This window comes from Ips typographus, linkage group LG9 (assembly GCF_016097725.1).
Source record: "Ips typographus isolate SLU linkage group LG9, UJ_Ityp_2.0, whole genome shotgun sequence".
Classification (NCBI taxonomy): Eukaryota; Metazoa; Arthropoda; class Insecta; order Coleoptera; family Curculionidae; genus Ips; species Ips typographus.
Genome location: NC_138430.1, coordinates 3,625,368 through 3,647,724, shown reverse-complemented (window position 1 = coordinate 3,647,724; position 22,357 = coordinate 3,625,368). Strand labels below are relative to the sequence as shown.

Genomic DNA, 22,357 nt, shown 5'->3' with positions numbered 1-22,357 from the left:
TAGCTTAATCGGAGCAGGGTACTCATGTTTTCGGTAATCACATATTACAGACCTTATTTCCGAAAGATTTTCCTATTATTTACGCGTTATTACATTCACCGTTAACAAATTGAGCAGAAACCATTGACAACACTGCATATGAATTGCAGGTTGCAGCCGAAAGTTGAACCGCTGTCAACAATGTCAACTATCATTCCTAACATAACCTAATTTCATATTTGGTGTTATGTTTAATTTCAAAACAGTTGTTTCTTGCTGCATTTTCTTTGTGTTATTTGGATATAAATCAGGTAATAATTAGTTTAATTGCATTAAATTCATTTTTCTTTAAGTTAAAAACATACATATGTATATTTGGCTGTGGTGATTTACCTATGTACACCTATTTCTTTATAATTTATATTGTTATAAAGTGTTAATAACTCATTACTTTATACTAAACTTAATTTATATATTTATTAATATTACTGTAACACCCTCCTTTCACCCTTTTAGTTTATAATACAATACTTAAAAGTTAAGGCAGCATTTTCTATTATTTCAGAGATCAAATTAAACCAAAAGCTGTGGAAAACCTAAATTGAAATAGGTAGGTAAGTCTCATACTATTTGAATTATTAATCTGATATTTATCGGTTATGGTTATTCCCTATTTTGTGTATGTATAGGGCAAAATGAACTCCAACAACACTGGCAGTTTACAAAATGTGGTCAACAACACAAATAACAATAAACTTCAGAGCCAGAATGACACTTTCCATTATACTTTAAATTTTGAAGGCATTTTAATTAATGTTCAAGAAGTGAAAGAAAACCAACCTTCAAGTTCCACAGTAAAAACTCTGGATTGTCCTAATACTGAAGAGAATGTCAATCATACCATCAAAAAGATTAAAACTGCGCCAGACCCAGAAAAATTGAAAAAAATACGAGCAAACTTGGATAAAATTTTACAAACTGATCGCCCAATAAATGGTCTGCAAGGTGTTACATACCCAGCTCGTAATAAAAAGAGAGAACCTATAATTAATAACCTGGAAGAATATAAAGCTGCAGTCCTAAATGAAGGAAAATTGCAAAAAATGCATACTAATTTAAACAGAATATTACAATATGACTGTATTTCCCAGTCAGCACCAAAAAATCAATTTTCAGAAACTGAACTAGACAACTTTTTGTTGAATGAGATTTCAGACATTAAAAAACTTGATGCAGTATTAAACCAACAAAGTGAAGATGATTTTGATGAAATTGACAAATATTTAACTGAAGAATCACTTTCAATACCAACACCAGAATCTCATAATACAAATGTGTATGAATGTTCTTCATCAAATGATTCTGGCACTAGTTCAATTGATTATTCCATAACTGCTGATAGTGCTAAGGCAGTTACTGTCACTTTAAATTTCGATCAAACTGAATCTGAAATTCCTGAAACTCCAGTCCCCAAAATTAAAACTTTTGCCCCAAAACCAGAGTTTAAAAAATATTTTGCAAGAAAAAGGCAGTTCAAAGTAGTGAAACCAAAAACTAAGAAAGTTCAACAAGTAATTAAAACTGAACCAAAAACTGTAACAGTTGAGGTAAAATCAGATCCTGAGATAAACAAAATGGACTCAAGTAATTTTGAGTTTGTAAACTGTAATGTAGGCAAAATCAGTGTAAAGCCTACTTCAGTATTGGTGCCCCCTGAACGTAAATTTCCAGTTGTTGGTGTGCAGAAAAGGCCTAGGATGATTAAAGATTCAGGCGAAAAGCCAAACGTAAAAGTTTCAAAAACTGAGCCTAAATCTGAGCTGATTATGTGCACAGAAGTTGTAGGTAATGTGCAAAGGCTGACCGTGAAAACAGTGGATATGTTGAACTCACTCTGTGATAAAGACGAAATCGCCCAAGCTCAAGATCGAAAATCATCTTTAAGGAGCAGAAATACTAAAAACAATATAGCAAAATGTTAATGGCTGCATATTTGTTTTTGTTCTCATGTAGCAGTCACTTTATAAATGACAATGTGTTTTTTGTTTTTAATTTATGTGTGATTTTGTTCCTGTTTTTAATGTAGTTTTAAATTAATTTCTGGTATCGGTCCATTTTGTTCACCATTGCTTAGGTTAGTGTTAAGTTTTTTAAAGTTAAATACAAGAGGTGAATTACAATAAATATTAACGCCAAAATACATCTAAGGTCAGTCAACAGATCAGTTGTCTTGTAGCTGTAAATGTATGTCCAAATTGCAAAAATAATGTCCTAGTTGGGAGAGTTAGAGAAATGCTTTTAATACACAAAAAAATTAGTCAGTTACATTTAACTTGTTAACTTCCATGTTAATATAATCACTATTTTTTTTTATTTTTTATGCTCATTCAATCGCATTGTCATTTATTTTGTTGATTTGCAGCTTAGAGACTCTACCATGGAAACTGACCAAAGCGCCACTTTGGGCAACAATGACGACTCAACATTCGATAGTAAAATAAACATTCCACTTGATACAGGTAATTTAGACACTGATGTGAAAAATGCTAAACGGAAAAGGGGGCGACCACCAAAAACCACAAATAGTAGGAAAGCAAGAAATACTGAAAACAAGGAGGATGATAGCTGCCAACCGCGTAAAAAAAGAAACGTCACCCCTCACGTACAAAATTATAATGATTTACTTGGTAAGGATTCGAGTGATGGGGACGAGTCAGATTCGCTTTACTGTAAGATCGGAACTAAACCGAAAAAAGTGTCAAATGTGAAGAAAAGACGGGGTAGACCTAGTAAAAATGCTACCTCAGACTTGTCGAGTTGCGTGGAACCAGAAGCAACTGAAACTGTGGAGATTCAACCGCAAAAACCTCTCGCATCCGAAGACGTGGTGTTAGAAGATGTCAAACCTGAAGCAACCCCTTCTGAAGAAAACGACGCCGTTGAAATTGCTTCCTCCAAGTATAAGAAGACAGGGCAAAAGGCGGTGATCATAAAACACCTTTTCAGGGGTTTACAGGGAAAAAGCGCCAGTGACGAGGTGTAAGTAACATAAAGTCACTTTTTGATTATATTTATTATTGGGGTTTTGTTGTGCAGGGTCGATACGGATCTAGGACAATCCAAACGTAAAAAAGGCAGGCCTAAAGCCAAGTAAGTATAACTAGAATTTGTAAAGTGTTTTAAGCTTTTGCGAAAAGGAGACTGCGTTCTAAATTTTAATTTCAATATTACTAATGAAATTCAGACCAGACTGTAGCAGTGAAGAGGGAGAAACTACCTGCATGATTTGTAATGAGACGATTCAAATGCGCGATTGGTGGACGCACAAACGTAAACTTCACAACAATCTAGCCTGGAAACAGGGAGATTTACCGATGGTATAACTCGAAATATGTGAATTAAGTAGTATTTTACTGACGTGCATCCACTATGTAGGACTTACAAGACCGCGCCATAGTTCAGAAGACTTTAACGCAGCTGCGCAAAGAACAAGGGTACCTCAAGTGTCATAAGTGCGAAACAGAGTTCACGGCCGTCAAAAAATTCATTGATCACTTTGAAATTTGTATCGGCATTGAGGATTCTAATGGGTTTGTTCGATGCGCCATATGTGAAACGCAGATGGTGAAAAATGATTGGACGTATCACAGATATAGAAAACATAACAATTTGGCCTGGAGAGTCGGCGATACGCCACTGGTAAGGGATTCACTTATGCAATGTATTCTGTTTCTAAGATTTTTTTTTAGAATTTGGCAGATCAAGACACAGTAATGCACATCTTATCTGCATTGTACAAATTGCGAAAACCGTTATACTGCGAGATATGCGACGAGCAAAAAAAGTCAGTTTTGGGATATTTGTCCCATAAGAGTGTGTGCCAATTGGGCGGAGCCGCTTTGGACGTTTTGAAAGTGGCCTGCGAGGTGTGTGGCAGAAAAGTACTGCCCGTTAGTTTGGACTTTCACATGAAAATTCACAACAAACCGAAAGAGGAATTAACGTCAGTGGAAAGCCAAATCAGTGACAAACCAAGAAGAGCGGCGACCCAGTAAGTTTTTGATTATTTAGTTGATTTGTTTACCTCATTTCTCCTTGATCTACTACTATCTTTGTTGTTTACTGTATTCTCCTAGTGTTTTTCATTATAATTTTCAGGTTATTTTTTACTATTTGTCATCTCTATATCTTTTCTAATGGTTTAAGAGAACTTTAAGAATTTCAGTAGGTTTTTATTAATTTTCAGAGCTTTACAAGTCATAAAAGGAATTACTGATGAACTTGGCAGTAGCAATAAAGTAAGTATTCTCTGTCGGCTTTAAAACTTTTTAAAACTGAGAAATATTTTATTCATAGTACTATTCAGCACAATGTGATTTCCAAGAAAATTTTGTTGTAACTGTTTTGCAAAAAACCCAACACAAACACCTTGATTTGTCCTGCATTTTTACGGATTGCACTTTTAAATCGATCAAAGTTGAAAACATGGTGGCCCACTTAAAGTCTTGTGATAAAAAGCCAGCCGAGGTAATAACAACTTCTCTCTCAGTTATTTTGGTTATAACCTAAATTTTTGTTATAGTATTATGTCTGTAAAGTATGTCTGACGTGGAATAGTAGCGAAGAAGGGATGTGGCAACATGTAAAAGCAGCTCATCGAAAAGTTAGCGAAATGGATGGTGAATTTAAGGAACCGCAAAGCGACAAAGACGAGTCTGGGGAGGATGAAGAGTACTACGAAAGCGAAGCGCATAAAAAGAGAATTACATCTAAAACTAAAACCCAAATGATAAACAAGGATTTCACCAGAGGTAAACAAATAGTGCAACTTACTAAAAATCTATAACAAAATGTTTTTTATTTCAGTCATTCCTCTATTTCTACTACATCCGATTAGAGAAGACTATTCTAAATTGGTGTATCCGCACGCTTACCCTTGGACTTTATGTTTGTAAGTTCTTGAATAATCGCAAAGTGAAATCATTCAAAAGCATTTAATTACAGCTGTGAAAAATACTTTGCTAAAACCGGCCTGTTTGACACATTTCGTAATGCTACGGCTTGGCCTTTATTAGATTGTGATATTTTCGATCTTTATTTGCCCAAGACTCAACAATCGTGTGACGTCACTTTTGTGTCACTCGAACAACCTTCACCATTAAACAAAAGCGAAAAATTTGAGTTTACTTCCATAGACTTGTTTGAAGTTCGGCGGCATGATAACGGTACGTGACCCACAAAAATGTGTGCATTAATTAATAAAATACATAAAATTTAGATGGGGCAACACTGTTTTGTGGTGGACCAATCACTAGTCTTGCATGGCTTCCCACTCCATATGCAGAACAGAAAAACGATCAAATTTTGGCCGTTGCCGTTCTTAATGATTGTGACACAGAGTATTCAATCAGGCAAACCTATAATGAACGTTCTGTTGTGCAATTTTGGAATTTTGGACACCTATCATCTAATGAGGTTGTAAATAGGCTCCCTACCATTTTCAGGCCAAAATTCTACTATTTGCTCTGTCATTTAGGAAAACGACTTTGAGCCTTGTCTTCTTTACGGATTAGCCCTAAATTCCGGTCCAGTTTGGTGTCTAGAGTGGTGCCCTTCAGGTTGTATAGACACAACCAAAACTGTTACTCCTAAAAGGTTGGGATTACTGGCAGTAGCGACGTCTGATTCGTTTGTATACATTTACAGCGTGGATACTGTCGGTGATGATACGTAAGTGTGTTTTTTTTTTGTTTGTTAAAGTTGTAATAAAAATATTGCAGAGGATTAATTTACAAGGGAGAACCAGTAGTTAAGTTGCAACTTTCTTCAGAATTCAGCTCAAATGAGTGCTATGCTACGAAAATCTCATGGACAAAGGTCTGGTGTGGGTTATATTATTGTGCCCAGTGTAAAAACATGCTTTTTTTAGGCTGAAGGACATCGATATATTGCTGTGGGGTATACTAATGGAGTTATAGCCCTTTTTGATCTCGTCAGCACTTCGGCCCTTTTGCGACAAACAGGTTCGGATGGAGTACAAATTATATTTCCCTCTAATTGTTTTCAAGGACATTTTACGCAAATAATAGGTAAGTAGAGTATACTGTTCTCGCGGAGTGAGTTTACCCGTGCGTCACGAAGGCTACGTCATTTCTAATCATATGAATCAAATCAAGTTTTCGTCAACAAACCTGTTGTGTTCATATTATAGAAAAGGGCGTGTCTAAAGCTTCGTCACGTTTAAAATTTTGCGTGTATTGTCAGTCAGAAAGTAGAGATCTTTGGCTGCAAATTTGCACACAAAACAACCTTATACCAAAGCAAATCAAAAATATCTTGACCGAAATAACATTTTTTATTTATGAGAAGTCCCCGTTTGGATCATAGAATTCCGTCTAAATTTGAAACCTAATTTATTTACCAAAATTCGCAGAGATGTATCACCAATATGTAGTATTTCTTTAACTTTAAGCTCTTGATTTAGATTCTGGATGGTTACATGTTTCTCTAAAATAAATACAACAAATTAAAAATTCAATAAGACATTCTGAGTGATGCTGTAGTATCTCATATCTCATTTTCAGGTTGCAATCCACTAATTTTATTTTAAGCCCGCTGGAAAACATTTTAGACGCTTATTTTATTTTTTCTATGACTTTATTATTAATATGTTTGAAGAAATTTTTATGAAAAATCTATAATGCAACCCAAAAATCTCAGTCTCTGGAAACAATGAAATGTTAATAGATGTTTCTTACAAAAGTAGATATATTTTACTATTATTAACATACTATCGTTGTACATATCATATAATGTATTTCAAACATCCATTTTAATGCTTTCAGATAAATCAGTGGTCTTGACCCGTCGATAACGTCTCGATTTAGGTTTTCTAGGTGAGGAAATCATAAGATTACTTGCTTGCTTTTCCCGAATCGAATAAACAGTTTCGCGGGAAATTTTCAAAGCAGCTGCAACCTTCTAGTATCAAAAAATACATCAGTAAGAATATGTAAGGTCTTAAAATTTCTTATTTTCTTCCTGAACAGATGATAAAGCTTCTAAAGGTCCTCCATTAGTTTTTTCCAATTCAAAATATTCACAAAGGTTAAGAATTAACTGCTGGGCTTGTCTGTAGAGAATTTTTCCAGGCATTTTTTAAAAAAATACTGTAATAGTAAGTAATTCCGAATTTAGGAAAAACCAAATGGCTAAATAAAAATCATAATAGACACTCCCACTTTTTTTTTTCAAAACAGGTTAGTAATTGTGCCAATTTTGATTAGATCGTGACAGCCGACATAAACAAATAAAAATATTAATAATAATATTATGAAAGTACTTACAGAATGTTAAAAGCGTAGAAACAATAGCTCTTAAAAGAACTGTGGTGGTGTGGTAAATAGAAAACTTTATAAATGATTAACAACCCAAAGAAACGGAAAAGAATTAATAGTAAACAAATCAAATAAATTTCGATGGTTTTTTTTTGGAAGACATTCACTTAGATATTTACCCTTTCTGAAAGTGAACAATAGACAAGGATGAAGTCAATAATGCATGTCTACTTCTAAAACTCAGACCGCGAGAACAGTAATATCTCTATGGAGCGAGCAGAGCGAATTTGACGTCATGATGACGTAATTTAACAAAACCATAATTGAACCAACTGTCAAATTACGCCTAATTCGCTCTACTCCCACCATGGAGCGTCAAAACCTTTTGAGAATAACGACATTTTTACATCTTCCGCTGATACATTCAGAGTTCGTCCAAATTCCTTTATCGTTTTCACAAAAACTATTGACTACACGGGAACGAAATTGGAAGTTTTGTTTCTCTGTCCGCACTAAATCCATACAGTTCCGGATAAACCAAACAAAACAGAAACCCTTTGATGTTTACCGACAAGCCAGGGGACTGAAAATTGTTGGGGAATAAGGGGACAAAACAGAGGTGCGACAAAAAAGTTACTGAAATGTTCCAACTTTGTTGAAAAACATAAAGTTTGTGTTATGTTTCTCCTTTGTCGGTTTAATGTGGACCCGGCATAATTCAACCATGCGTGTTTTTTCACCTGCTTGACGTCATTATTAAAACCAAAACCAATACAATTTCTTAATTTAATTTTATATTATTTTGTTCTAGGACTTACCTTAAGCCATTTGGACGGCGGAAATCGTTTCTGTTGCTCCTCGTCACATGACAAGATGATCACTTATTGGGATTTGTTCAACAATAGTAAAGTGTTCAGTTGGCGCTTGAATAGCGTGGTGGACAGCTTATGGCCTACCCATTGGCCTATGTGTATAACCGGCGAAGACGAAACCACTTTTACTGAAATACGTAAGCATTTTGTTTCGATTTAAAAAAAATGAAAATTTTGCATTCATAAATAACTTTAGTGTCAGCTCGTACTTACCTCACTACACTGAGGCACAGTCTAACCTCAACACAAAAAACTACCTGTACCAGTTCACCTTCAGGGATAAATTCAGTGGGTTTTAGCGATTGGTTGAATTTGATTTTGCATGGCGGCAACGCTGGAGAAGTAATGGGTATGTTTGCGCACCGTCTTTTCGCCAACATGGAGCAGAAAAGATTCAAAAAGAAATACACCAAATTTGTAAGCTTTACTAATTTAGCTAGTTTACCTTGGTTAGTTAATTTAAAAATTTTCAGATTTTTTCTACCAATCATTTAATTAAAAAGAACCAGTCTGACGAAGATAAAACCAACCAGTTTACATTTCAACAAATCTCCAAGCACTACGGACTAGCTTTAGTCGATTATAACTCAGTAAGTAACTTTTAACGATCATCATTTTTTGTTATACAAACTTTTACTTGCAGGACAATATAAACAATATACCAAACTCGACGAATGAAAAAATCACAGACATCTCCAACACTTTAGAAACGCTCAACATTAGCAATTACCCCTTGCAAGCTGTAAGTAAAGTGGTCCCTAATCCAAATCAACAAGCGTACAGCTTTTACGCCACTGGTCTTCAAGCCGGATTTGTTAGAATTAGAAAAATGCGATTTTTAGATAATGCCTTTCAACCCTTATTATCGTTTATGGATCAAAGTTTCACCGAACATTTATGAGAAATGTTTTGTTGTTTACTAATTTATTTTGTTTTGTGTTTTACCAAATGATTTTTGATATTTTCGTAAGTGTAAATAAACGTTTTATTAGAAAATGCTCACTTTATTCAACCTCATCAAAATTTCTGGGAACTATAGATTATGTAGGAGTATCCGTAATTTCAATGAGTTCAATTTCATTTTTTACAACTGTAACATCCACTTGTTCAAGGTTTAACAACTCACCAGGCTGATGAATTAGTTTCTTTTCCATCTTTTCGAGTTTGTGGATGTTAGTTTCGTTTTCTACCATAAGTTTCATATTAGCACTTTGCTCTTGTTTCAAACGTTCTGTTAGCGCAACCATAATTTCGTTTTTAGCTCGGATTATTGTGTTGTAGTGCTGACTAAGTTTTTTACACTATACAAATCAGCCTAATCGGTACTACTTTTTTCATTTTACTTTTAGAACTTACCTGATTTAAATATGCCCTTGCCTCTATATTTTCCTCTTCCATTATAAGGTTGTGATCCGAAATGTATGTTTCTAAATGTTCAGCTTTAGCTGCAAGCAACATGAAAAATTATATTATGTGTACAGGTTGTTAAAAATGCAAGAAACCTTTTTGTTTGACACACTCTTCTTCTAGTTCCATCTTTTCTTTTTTCAACTTTTTTACAACGGCGGACAGTTCGTTGCATTTTTTAGTAGATTCCTGGATTAAATCCACAGTTTCTGTCAATGTTTTAGCGTATTGTAAGTCAGCATTTAACTTTTGTTGCTCGCTGAAATGATTCTTCAAATAACTCAAGTAAACTATGTAGAAATTTAGAAAAATACTTGGTCAACAATGCTACGACAGCCTGAAGTTGTTCCAGTTTGTTCAAGATATCTTTAGTGTACATAAAGTGATGTTTCTTTTCCTCTTCGAGACCGCTTATCTTGCGCATCAGCTCCGCTCTTTCTAAAGATATTTTTTGAACTTGATCCTTCAATAAATTCTTATTTTGCATCTAAAATCAATCTCAATTTTTGATTTTTAATTTTTTTTCCAATAATATCAACCCAACCTCCATTTCGTATTTTAATTCAGCTTTAACGAAAGCGCGTCTGGTTTCGAAGAATTTCGGTTCAATGTTTTCATTTCTTTGCTTGAACATGTCTTGGTTGATTTTCATTTCTTCTGAAGATTTATGCAATTTGTCTAAGGACTCTTTCAGAGTGTAGTTTTCATGTTGAATCTGCTCAAGTTCTGTTTTCAGTTTTTCCACTTCATTCTGATGTATTAAACAATGAATGAGTCAAAATTAAAATAGGTACCAGTGTGTCCGTAAAGTCGCGCATAAATTTTATTTAAAATCAGGGATTTAAACAAATCTCTCTGGGAAAACGCTCGGACACGTCAATATTTATTTTTTATTGCGATTTTTTTGATAATAAATTCATGTATACCCAAAAATAAGTTACTACTGTCAAATTTATTTTTTCAAATAGAAACCTCTATTTTTTATTTCATTTTTAGATTCTGCATCGAATTCCAAGTATAACCTAACCTAACCTAACTTAATCTAAATATTAATTGAGTTATTTTAACTTATTTTTGGGTCACCCTGTATACATACATGTATACAAAATCGTAATCAAACGTATCCGAGCCTTTTCCCAGAAAACAAATCACTGATTTTTAATAGAAGTTGCGCGTGACTTTACGGACACAGTGTATAGAGTTGAAGGTAATTTGCAACACACCGTTAATTGAATAGCAAAAACCAAAGTCCACTCACCCTTTTCATATCGAATTCAATTTTTAGTTCTCTGAAGGCTAACTCAAACTCGGTTAAGCTACTGAACGAAACCGGTTGACATTCGGTCGGTTTATTATTATCGTTTTCCTGCATTTAAACGTCTCTTAAAATGATTGATAATTCAAAATTAACTCAATTAAGGCACTTTGATCTGAATTCCGATTACGCAAAACGAAGCAATAATTAAAGAAACTCTTTTTTTCAGGAAAATGTAAAACGCAAATTACAAAACAAACGCCATTTTGTTGTTTGTACTTGAAATTTGACATAGGTATATGTTGACAGATGACAATCAGCAAAATGTAAAACATTTTTATATTTATTTCTAACAGTCAAGTGATCACTTCCAATAAAAACACTTAGAGAGCACGTGATACTTCAAAAAGTTGACTTGTCACGTGACAATTTTGTTTCTACAACAATTTAGCCAATATTTGTTTACAGGTATAATTTAATAACATATAATTAAACAATAAATTCTATTTTGTATATTTATCCAGTCTCATTAGTATATTTGATAAAGTACCCTATCCTATATGCAGGTTATCCTCGAAATATACATTTTTTTAATATTACCATTACATTCGTTTATCAATCAAATTTACTAGGAAACAAGTAACAATACACATTAACTTCTACTTCAGGAATAAAAGGTTAAAAAATATTATTTGGAACGGAACTGAATCTCAACTACTAAAGATAAATGATCCGAAGGATAAACGTCATTAGGCAATCCTACGTACTGTTCCAATTCCGTAGGTGAAGGAACTGGAATCGTTTTGATAACCGAAAACATTAAAGTATCCACAAAAATATAATCTAAACACCCTTTGTAACTTGAAGTGTAATTGGTAAATTTTGGAGTACCACTGGCGCTAATCAGCCTGAGTTTATGGTAAATCACAGCGTCTCCTGAGGACGAAACTAAAAAAAAAAACATTTTATTCATCCCACTGTATTTATTCAAAGTCAAACTTACTCTTTAAACAGTCTTTATGTTGCGGATCCATAGTTCCGATTATCATAAAATCATACAGTGACTTACTGACGTCACTATTAAAATCACCGCAGAAAACGATACCAACATGTGGAGTTTTGTACTCCTAAAAATAAATCAACGTTTGGCAACTGGTTTCCAACTCAGAAACAGTAAACGTCAAGTTTCATTGGTTGTATGCTCACGTGACTATGACGTTTTCTGACTTGTGACCAATGGATGTATCCACCGCCTACTATACTAGAAAGCCTAGAAGGTGCTTGTCAAAAATCCCAATATGGCGGAAATACTGGTGACAGTTTGTATTGTGGAAATTTAGTTTTTTGAGGATTAGATGAATTTTTACGGTTTAAAATCAAACTTGCTGCCGTTCATAAGTTTTTCAAGCCACATTGTAACAGCAATTCAGGAAAAAGCCCAACCGTGTCACTTTTTTACTTTACAAAAAACCGGATCTAACTCAACAGTGGTTGAACACTTTGAAGTGGGATGATTTTACTCCAACACTATACTCAATGGTAGGTACAAGTGCTTTCTAGTACAGTAAACTTATTAGTTACTTGTTACATGCACAGGTATGTGAGTTACATTTTAAAGCATCCTTCATTGTGAGAGCAACAAAAATAACTTTGAATTAATGTTCTTGTTAATAACATAACAACCATTTACCAGTTTTGCTTACCTAGTTTCAAGGATTTACAGATTTTCTTACATTGAACAGTGTTTAAACTAGTTTGCTGTGTGTTGTACTTTCCAGGACAAATGTTCTAACCAATTTGTTTAGGCTGGACTTGATTGTGTATAAAAAAGCTCTATCTATACACATCTGGATCAGGAATGAACCCTTTTTTGGTTTTTCACTCACAACTTGCAATCAAGTACACGAAACAATTTAAAAAAAACATATTTTTTACTGCATCTGCATACGTTTGTGTATAAAACGAAAACCGCTAACGCCGCAATTAAAAGTGACATTTTAGGCTTTCTAGTATAGAGAGCCGCGATGTATCTATTTCTCGAACAGACATTTAATTGATAGGCAACTCACCTTTAATAGTCTATTTTTCAAATATCCTAAATGCTGAGTGGCCATGCAAGCTTGAAGTATCCGAATATGGTCCGCATCCGGATGATAAAACAAATGCGTGTTACCCACAATAACAATTTTCTGAGTGTTTTTATCTTGTAACACAGTAGTCTGTAAAGAGGTGCTTTGTTTTATAAATTCGTTTTTAACTTCCACATTTGACTCTAATAAATTCTTAACAATCTTGAAATGATTACGGTCAATGCAGTTCCTGAAAACTAGCTGTTTACTCTCTAAAAGGCTACAAAAGATGTTTATGAAAAACAGTTTGAAAATAAGTAAAAAACATTTACTTGTATCTGTTGGCGTTAAAGGCGCAGAGCAACCCTTCAGGTATGCAATTGCCCTTCCTATTAAATACACTGTTGTAGCCTCTATCATAAAAGGCTTTTTTGTAGTATTTTTTGTACTGTGTTTCATCCACTTCTTGCATGCATATTATGTCCGATTTAAAACCTGAAAATTGTGTCAATACATAGAATAATAGGATTTTAAAAACTCACCTTCTAGCTCTTTCATAACCAACTGTTTTCTGTAATGTATACCCAAAGCTTTTGGGTTACAATAGTCATACTGGATATTATCAACATATCTATCAGCCAAGACATTGTAAGACACCACTCTAAATCTAATAAATAAAATAAAAATAAGTTAAAAATGTAATTTTTAGTTTTTTTAAAATTACAAAATAATATTTATCTTTTAGTATTTTAAGTAATCATATTACTTTCAACTCTTTATACTTACTTATTTCCATTTAATTTCTGATTTATCAATTTATGCCTTTCCTCAAAAGGACACTCTGGAAATTTGTTAATTATTTCCACTGGATATTCAGAAATGCATTCATAAATTGGACCTTTAACTATAGAGTTTTTACTGTAAGGTATACAGCAGAATTTTAAAAAATGTCCCAAATCACTTTCCTGCACATCATATGAAAACCCTTCTCCCACTTTATTCCATTTGATTTGGTCTTTTGATTTTGACCATATATATTTTGAGATATCTTTATCCAAGAAGTAGCTCCTAAATATTATAGGCTCAACTGAGAAGTTTGCACATATGGATAAAGGTAATTTGGCAATGCGAACTATAGGTGCATTTTGGACAATTCTGAAATTGTTACTTAAAACTTTAAGCTTTCTTTTCCCAGTGAGTTTAAGAAAGTCCAGAATTGTTTTAGTATCAGCATAAGGCTTGTTTTCACCATTAAGAAATGCCACAGGAATATCAGCACCAGACTCAGGTAAATCATACAAAACTTCCACATTATCTTCAGTTTTCTTTAAATTAAGTTCTAAAAGTCGGTCTTGAATGTCTTTCTTCAAAACTGCCAAAGTATCAGTAACTTTGCAAAAACCAAGTGATTCTTTAATAACAGTTTCTCCAGCCTTTGTTTTCAATGTCACATTAAATCTGATATCACAGTTCTTGGAGTCATACTCGCACAGGTATGCTGCTTCTTGCTGAAGTTTCAACATGATTGCTAATTACCTAGAGAAAGGTAGTTGTAGTCAGTCAAATCTATGAGTCAAATTTAGAATTATTTATTTCTTACCTTGCACTTATGGGATTTACTACTGACTCACCATCCTGATAAAACTAATTTTGATGTACTTAAACTATGAGCTTTTATTAATAGATTAGATTAAATATTTAAATAGGATAAATACTCAATTGGTAATAAAAAGTAAAGAATTTTAAAATTTACAATAATTGATTGCTAAAGTTGATAGAAGAGCTCCAAATGGAAAAGCACCAAAATCAAAATAATTATCCGTTTTTTACAAAGTCGAATGTATTAAAACAATCAAGACTAAAACAAAAATGCAAGCTACCTATACAACAATAATAATAATAACACAAAACACATGGACAGTATGACAGTAACCTGGGTAACCACAGTTAACACACCTTAGATTGGAGGTTAGAATTTTGACATAAATCGTATGTTTGACAGGCTGAACTACTGTTTCCTGGAACAGTCAGATGCTCACTTCAGCGTGCTCTCTCTCTCTCGTACTTGTGAAGGCAAAGTGAAAAACCTATAGTCAGGCTGTATTTTTTTTTAAAAACGAGTTTTGACCTTCAAATGTTTAGCACTGCCCTAACCTCAAATTATATATTGATTATTTTCATTTTATTGATCTATTGTTTTTGAATTTTTAACTTATTTATATTAAGGTTTTATCAAATATTTATCACTTTTGACTGTTCTCCACAATTGTAATGAATTTATGCAATTAGTTTTATTAAGTGTTTTTTTTTTGGTAAGTGGCAACATTTTCTTATCAATAATACCATCATAAAATTTGCACTTCTCTTTCAATTTAAAAATAGAAAAACCTACTTAGCTTGCTGTTCCCGGTGTATTTTTGTAACAATTACTTGTCGTATGACAAAGCCATTTAGCTGCTGAGAATCACACTAAAAATTCATTTTTATAACCTAGATTAAAAGCACAAAATATATGTCCAGAAGTGGTTGTGAATTTAAACTTGTTGTATGCATAAGCTATTTTTTTAATATTTATGTTTGTAATCAGGAATGCACCGCAATTATAATGACTTTAACCATGTTGGAAACAAAAATGCATTATTACGAAGTTTGTCCACATCTGCAGTTGAAAAAGTTGCAAGGGCTTCCGCACAGAAGTAAGTATGAGTTTTACATACTACCTAGATCAAATGTCGGTTATATTATAAAGAATTTTAAAAGAGTACTTTTTGCTTGTTTATGGTGATCTGAGCCAGTGTACACAAGTTGACACCCATTTTTATTCAATTATTGCTGGCTTTGAGTTTAATAATACCAATTGCAATGTACTCCTTATTATAGGTACCTATCTAATATAAAAGTAAACTGTTTAAACTGTTTAAAATTTCATAAAGGTTTAATTATCAATAATGTAAGTTTATTAGATGTTAAAGGTTTTGTGATTAAAATTTCAGTTTTTTTAACTTTAAATGACAAGTAAAACCTTAATAAATAAGCTTAATCTCACTTTGAATTCATGATAAATAAGGCTTTACTGCCTCATATTTCAAAGTGATTAAAGGGATTATTATGACACTAGTGGAAATTTAAAAAGCTGGAACATAAGATAGGTACAGGGTGCCTCATTATAAATGACTAGGTGGATAGTAAAATGTAACAATTTACAATCAACTCAACTTATACAGAGGACTGATATCTGCTGCCCATTTTAGAGAAAAACATCGTCATTCATATTCCCTTCGTGAGTGGAATACAATAGCAAATCCTCTGGACATGCCAAAGATAAGTGAGACTGATGAGGTCAAAAATCAAAAAATTTTAGAATTCGAAAATCAAACTTATAATTGTGGCTGTGATACCTCTAATCCTGGAAATGATCTTTCTGCTATGTCTGTGATCAATTTGTATGAAAGCGGCGAGAATCTTGATCATAAAATGGACACAACTAGGTAAATGTTTTCCCATCTAATGTTAATTAGTTGAAAGCGTGCCAATGGCTAGTTAGGCGTGCTAATACAGATATTGCAAATATCGATTTTTCTAGCACTAAATGAGGTGTGTGATGGTAAATTAACAACATAATTAAAGTTCTATTTAGTAGAAATTGTATTTGGGTAACGTGGATATTTTAGGGATGTTGATAATGACAAAGGTGATTTAGAAGTAAATCGTTTAAACCTAAAAGGAGGCGGTAGTGCCTCCAAAGTGTCTTTAAATGTGATTGAAGAACCGTTAAACATGTACAATAATGTCAGAAGGGGAAATTGTCCTAAGCCCACTATATTTTTTAAGGATAACATCAGGTGTGTATTACAGAGTTGAATTGAATGTTTTCCGAAACTGTTTTATATAGATCTGTAGATTTTGTTTTGGTATGGAATTGTGCAAATGAAGACGCTTTCCCTGAAGAAGCGCGTCGAAAACGGGAAATTTTTCAGAAAAACTTGTGCGCCAAAGGTTTAGAACTGGAACGTGAACAGGGCGAATGTGGCATATTAAATTTCGTGAAGGCAAGTTTAAGTGATAATTGCAAGTAAAACGACTGTCAAGAAATTGAAATTTTAGATCCACGCGCCTATAGATGTTTTAAAAACATACAGTGAAATACTAAAGCTCCGAATGCCGATGAAAGAGGTAAGTCTTTAGGCGAAAAATGTTCGCATTTTAGCACCATCACGCACCATTATAATACTCTTTTCCACTAATACACATTGTAAATCACTTTTACTTTCTTTAGGGATTATGCGTAGTGCCAAGCGAACGCACTCTGAACATGTTTGATACACCAACTTCTTATTTTTCACGGAAGGTACATTAACGTTTTTACTGAATTGGAGTAGAGTGGTTTTAATACTAAACTAATTTAATAACTGTGTTGGTGCTTGGATTTGTTAATGTAGCTTGGTGATCCTGTGTTTTTTTTTGTATATGTCTATTTACCTGGCAATTTTAAATGTATTGACAGCTATAAAACGTAAATTAATTATCTTTGTGTTGGAAACTGACTTAAATATCATTTATTGCTATTTGGACCGTATACAACTGCTGTACTTTTGTAACATAGCTTTGTATTGTTCTTCCCATGACTATCAAACTAACAAACACAAGTTCTAACTTTCTTTCTCTCTCATATCTGCACTTAGATTCCCGCAATAAGGCAAGTATCTCATAGAACCAATATGTTTGTAAGAGCAATCTCCGATCAGTACCAGAAACTGCGTGAGCGCATTTTTATTGATAAGGAAAAGTTTCCAGAAAAGCTCAGCCATCGTTTCACTGCCATTTACCGAAGGGATAGGGAATATTTGTGAGTTTGCCGATTTGTTGTTAGTTTTTGTTTTTGTGATGAGTCGTTTTGTACAGGTTTGACACTGAATCACCTTGTTTTTTTACTCCCGCTATTCATTCGCGTGTAGTTCAATTTATTTTGGATCGGACGCGATTTGAAGAAGGTTTGGACAATAATTTTGCATTTGGTATGGAAAGACTGATCGCTGATAATGTTTATGAAGCGGCTTATCCTCTACATGATGTGCGTATTAAGCTCGATATTTTTTTTGTTTTTAATATAATTTGTAATCTTATAGGGTGACTTAACTACTGTAGGTTCCACTAGGAACTTTCTCTACAACGAATGGTCGTCTCTACAAAAATGGTACAAGTACCAACCTTTAGACTGTGTAAAAGAGTATTTTGGTGTTAAAATTGCCTTGTACTTTGCCTGGTTAGGATATTACACTCACATTCTAATAGCGCCATCAGTTGTTGGAATCGCTTGTTTTATCTACTCCTTGTCAACCATGTATTCGAATAAACCTAGGTTTGTTCTGTTTTGATTGGGTAGCAGTTTTTTTCTAATTTTTCTTCCAGTAATGATATTTGCAATTTGGATCTCGGGACTAAAATGTGTCCATTATGCGACTCGTGGTGCGGTTATTGGAATTTGAATGAGACTTGCGTTCATTCAAGGATAACTTATTTGTTTGATAACCCGACTACAGTGTTTTATGCTGTTTTTATGTCGATTTGGGGTACGTTTATGACAGGGTAGTATTTGCTCCTACTGATTTTTATACGTTTAGCAACAACGTTTTTGGAAATGTGGAAACGTTATTCGGCCGAAATAACTCATCGGTGGGACTTGACCGGTTTTGATGTTCAAGAGGAACATCCGCGACCACAATATTTGGCCAGGTTGGCTCACGTTAAAAGAAAATCGTACAACCATATTACCAACACACAGGAACCGCACGTTCCCTTTTGGAAAATTAGGGTACCCATGACAATTTTCAGTTTTTCTATGGTGTTGCTCTTGGTAAAAATAATGTTCTAGAGTGGCTTGTTGTTGATTAGAGTGAAATGTCTAGGTATGTATGGCACTAGCAACTGTGGTCGGTGTTGTACTATACCGAATGTCAGTTTTGGTGACGCTAAAATTTTATTCGGACAAAATTGACACTAGCTCGGCCGTTTTGATTACAACAGCAACCGCAGCCTCAATAAATTTAGTTGCAATTCTGATTTTCAATCAAGTGAGTTTTAAATAAGTTAACAGACAATAAGATATTCATTATCCATCAATTTACAGATCTACACTTATGTAGCAGAGCGTCTGACTGAGTTTGAACTACTAAGAACTCAAACTGAATTTGATGATTCCCTCACACTTAAAATCTACCTCCTTCAATTTGTAAACTATTACGCTTCAATTTTTTATATCGCCTTTTTTAAAGGAAAATTTATTGGCTCTCCAAAGCGTTACAACACTTTTTTTGGGTATAGACAAGAAGAGGTACTAGATACCAATAAACTATATTCTGATTTAATACTAAAACTAAACTAAATTCTAGTGTGGACCTGGTGGATGCCTCTTAGAGCTATGTATTCAATTAGCGGTAATAATGATTGGTAAACAGGCTATGAATACAGTTTTGGAAATGATGTTTCCGTTGTTTTTCAAGTGGTTGAATACCCTTAAGGTAAACGGTATAGTGGGATCAAAGTAAGTTCGTTCAATTTGTGGGTTTAGGTGAAAACGGGGCTCACGAAAGAACAACAGTCTTGCAAGGGGGCTCAGCCGCAGTGGTTGAAAGACTTCAAGTTAGTCGAATGGGGACCGAGGAGTTTGTTTCCGGAATATTTGGAAATGGGTAAGTCCAAACCCGAATAATACCAAGCAAAATGTAGACGTATTGATTTTGTAGTGTTGCAGTACGGGTTTGTAACAATTTTCGTGGCTGCCTTTCCCCTTGCCCCGCTTTTTGCTCTTTTAAACAACATCTTGGAAATGCGTTTGGATGCCAAAAAACTAGTAACCATGTACCGAAGGCCAGTGGCGCAACGAATGAGAGATATCGGTATTTGGTACCGAATATTGGACTCTATTGGGAAGTTGTCTGTGATTACTAATGTGAGTTTTATGAAAAAATAATAAAATTCTTTGAAGGTTAGGACACTTGTAGGGGCTTCTGGCAGCTTTTAAGAAATTTTTAGTACTCTTTAGAGAACTCTGGTGATTTAAAAATTATTTTAAAAGCCTCTGGATCTTAAAAGAATCTTAGATCGTTTAAGACACTTGTAGAAGGCTTCTGGCAGTATTTGGAATATTTTTAGTAGTATTTAGAGCTCAGGCAGGTCCCAAATGAGTGTCAAGGCTTCTAGCAATTTAAAAAAATTCTTTGAAGCTTTAGAACACTTCTGGCAGCCTTTAGTTAAAGTTTTCTGGCAATTCCAAAATTATTTTAACTCTCTTTCAAATCTCTTGGTACTTCTAAATACCAATTTATTATTGCCATTGACAATAACAAATTTGTTTAACTTATTTTCAAGTAGTTCAACAACAAAACGATTTGTGAGTAGTTGGATTAAGTTTGAGTAGTTCAACAACTACTAGTACTACTTTATTTTTTAGAATTATTTGATACTGATAGTTGGACTACAATCACAATTTAGTAGAAGATAATTGTAGTTAATTTTTTACTATTTGCAGGGGTTTATAATAGCGTTTACGTCAGATTTTATTCCCCGCCTAGTTTATCGACTGTACATCAGTAAAGATGGCAGTCTGGAAGGTTACCTCAACAATTCCTTGTCTTACTTCAATACATCCGATTTCCAAGCTAGTTCTCGTCCCAAAGACAACTCTGTAGAACTGTGCAGGTACGCCAAGTCAAAAAATTATCGATTTCTCTGACTGTAGTACCTAAGACTAGAATTGACAGACAACAACTTGCAGGTATCCGGAGTATAGAAGTCCACCGTGGGAAAGCGACAAGTACGAATACACGGCGTTATATTGGCGCATTTTAGCCGCCCGACTATTTTTTGTAGTCATTTTCGAAAATGTGGTCGTGTTCGTAATGATTGCGATTAAATGGGGGATCCCGGACATGTCCAGCAATTTAAGGAATAAAATACGACGTGAAGCTTACCTAACTAATGAGATTATAATTAAACACGAACAACTTAGGGCGCAAAGTGCACGTAAGTTCCTTCTTTTATATCTCTAGGGTTTGTAGGTATAAAACGTCTGGTTAAGCAGGTCCTAAGCCCGAACTATCCTCACCCGAACAGTGGGACAAATACATTAGTAGGTCTTTATCTAATTTGGCATGTGACAGTGATGATTCAAACAACGGAAACGATGATAAACCCTCACTTTCTTAAGTTCTGAGTAACGTTGATAAAACTGCCTTTAAATATTTACGGTTATTTTTTATGTATAGTACTGATTTTTTCCAAGTGGTTAACCTCATTTTAATGCAGATATACTTAATCTTATAGAAATTATATGTGTGTGGTTCCTAACGTATTTGCCAAAATACCAAAATAAACCAGAAATGCTTACCTTGTTTAGTTTTCAAAATAGTAATTTAAATCAAATTTATTTGAAAAAATCAAGCTTTCTTGAGGAGTTCAGCTGTATTAGCGCCATCTCTTAGAGTTTACCTACAACTGAAGCGGCCGAAATCATCTTTTTTGGGTGCCACTCAATGAGGAAAAAGAACAAGTATCAGGAGGTAACAATAATACAAATTATAACCCGTTTGTGCATTAAGCGAGGGGGACGGAAGTTGATTGCGCATTCGCCTACTGCGCAGTTGAATTGACGCAAAGTCATTGTCAGTTTGGAGTTTCAAACCCGCAAAAATTTGTTGTTTGTATTTAGTGTTAATTTGTTTTGTTTGTTTGTGGTTCTTTAACAGTTGAGTTTTGCAAATTTAAATTAAGTTGTACAGTGGACAATAATAATAGTGTTTTATAGTGCCAAACGAAAGTTGACGGCCGCCATATTACTCCCCCTCTCCCCCTTGTTTCTGTCACCCCCTTTGTTTGCTATTGCTCCTTCCTGCTATATTTTTTTTATTCATTGGTGCCACTTTAATTACATTTGCGCTGGTTGGCTGTACTTGTTGAACTATTGATAGAAATTTGAAATCTTGGAATTAAAATAATTTCCAGTGGTGCTATATTTTAAAATAATTTTCATCTTTCTCTCACTTCCTTAATTCCAAAATTTCAAATTTCTATACATAGTTGATCCTAATACATTTTTAACAAACTGAACTTTAATGAATTTCTATTACTCCAACTTATAGCATAATTTGGTTGCTCTATAACTTTCTCTCTCTCTGTACAAATGGTTTATAACTTAATTACAAACTCAATTGATGACCTAAACCTCTCCTTAAAAGCATTTCTGGCCAGAATCTCCCATTTATTATATCCCCCTGTGTTAACACATTTTTGTGATTTTTTAATTGTGCTCTTCCTAATTATTAAATATTTTATTAGGTTTGCTTGTGACATAGTTCCTATACAAGTTTATTTTTGACTATATTATATACTTTTTAAGTTTTTCTTTTTAAAATATATGCTTTGTTACCAGATGGACACTTA

At 33.9% G+C, this 22,357-nt stretch overlaps 4 protein-coding genes across 6 annotated transcripts; 2 read left to right on the top strand and 2 right to left on the bottom strand.

Annotated features, from left to right (window-relative positions):
• The first annotated feature begins 272 nt into the window (after positions 1-272).
• On the top strand, positions 273-9,184 carry LOC145733676 (uncharacterized). Its single transcript, XM_081986607.1, has 19 exons — positions 273-290; positions 2,402-3,018; positions 3,076-3,129; positions 3,224-3,356; positions 3,415-3,678; positions 3,729-4,030; positions 4,226-4,277; positions 4,336-4,506; positions 4,562-4,790; positions 4,846-4,930; positions 4,984-5,204; positions 5,258-5,457; positions 5,516-5,709; positions 5,760-5,856; positions 5,909-6,068; positions 8,128-8,325; positions 8,385-8,605; positions 8,662-8,778; positions 8,832-9,184. The coding sequence occupies exons 2-19, from the start codon at positions 2,417-2,419 to the stop codon at positions 9,087-9,089; spliced, it is 3,558 nt and encodes a 1,185-aa protein (XP_081842733.1). The 5' UTR covers positions 273-290; positions 2,402-2,416; the 3' UTR covers positions 9,090-9,184.
• Positions 9,172-11,126, bottom strand: LOC145733684 (uncharacterized). The gene is made up of 6 exons (XM_081986621.1): positions 10,854-11,126; positions 10,140-10,346; positions 9,910-10,082; positions 9,691-9,854; positions 9,545-9,633; positions 9,172-9,489 (listed from the first exon to the last, which is right to left on the bottom strand). Exons 1-6 carry the CDS (start codon positions 10,965-10,967, stop codon positions 9,229-9,231), a joined length of 1,008 nt encoding a protein of 335 aa, XP_081842747.1. The 5' UTR covers positions 10,968-11,126; the 3' UTR covers positions 9,172-9,228.
• A 45-nt stretch (positions 11,127-11,171) lies between these two features.
• LOC145733681 (2',5'-phosphodiesterase 12-like) lies at positions 11,172-14,865 on the bottom strand. Its single transcript, XM_081986617.1, has 7 exons — positions 14,520-14,865; positions 13,706-14,455; positions 13,462-13,586; positions 13,252-13,414; positions 12,920-13,199; positions 11,854-11,977; positions 11,172-11,798 (listed from the first exon to the last, which is right to left on the bottom strand). Exons 2-7 carry the CDS (start codon positions 14,440-14,442, stop codon positions 11,539-11,541), a joined length of 1,689 nt encoding a protein of 562 aa, XP_081842743.1. The 5' UTR covers positions 14,443-14,455; positions 14,520-14,865; the 3' UTR covers positions 11,172-11,538.
• A 208-nt stretch (positions 14,866-15,073) lies between these two features.
• LOC145733677 (anoctamin-1-like) lies at positions 15,074-22,345 on the top strand. 3 transcript variants are annotated; one of them, XR_014179256.1, is made up of 21 exons: positions 15,074-15,231; positions 15,507-15,615; positions 16,171-16,407; positions 16,591-16,761; positions 16,812-16,968; positions 17,024-17,092; positions 17,196-17,267; positions 17,602-17,765; positions 17,822-17,990; positions 18,046-18,278; positions 18,329-18,489; positions 18,541-18,773; positions 18,826-18,990; positions 19,047-19,250; positions 19,309-19,437; positions 19,488-19,608; positions 19,663-19,868; positions 20,448-20,617; positions 20,694-20,732; positions 20,789-20,941; positions 21,000-22,345. XR_014179256.1 is itself a non-coding variant. In XM_081986609.1 (20 exons), the coding sequence occupies exons 2-20, from the start codon at positions 15,509-15,511 to the stop codon at positions 21,122-21,124; spliced, it is 3,141 nt and encodes a 1,046-aa protein (XP_081842735.1). In that variant the 5' UTR covers positions 15,075-15,231; positions 15,507-15,508; the 3' UTR covers positions 21,125-22,345. The 3 variants fall into 3 exon arrangements, 2 of the variants coding, with proteins under 2 accessions (XP_081842735.1, XP_081842736.1); XM_081986609.1 differs by having other exon boundaries at positions 15,075-15,231; positions 20,694-20,941; XM_081986610.1 differs by lacking the exon at positions 17,196-17,267 and having other exon boundaries at positions 15,075-15,231; positions 20,694-20,941.
• Positions 22,346-22,357: the final 12 nt, after the last annotated feature.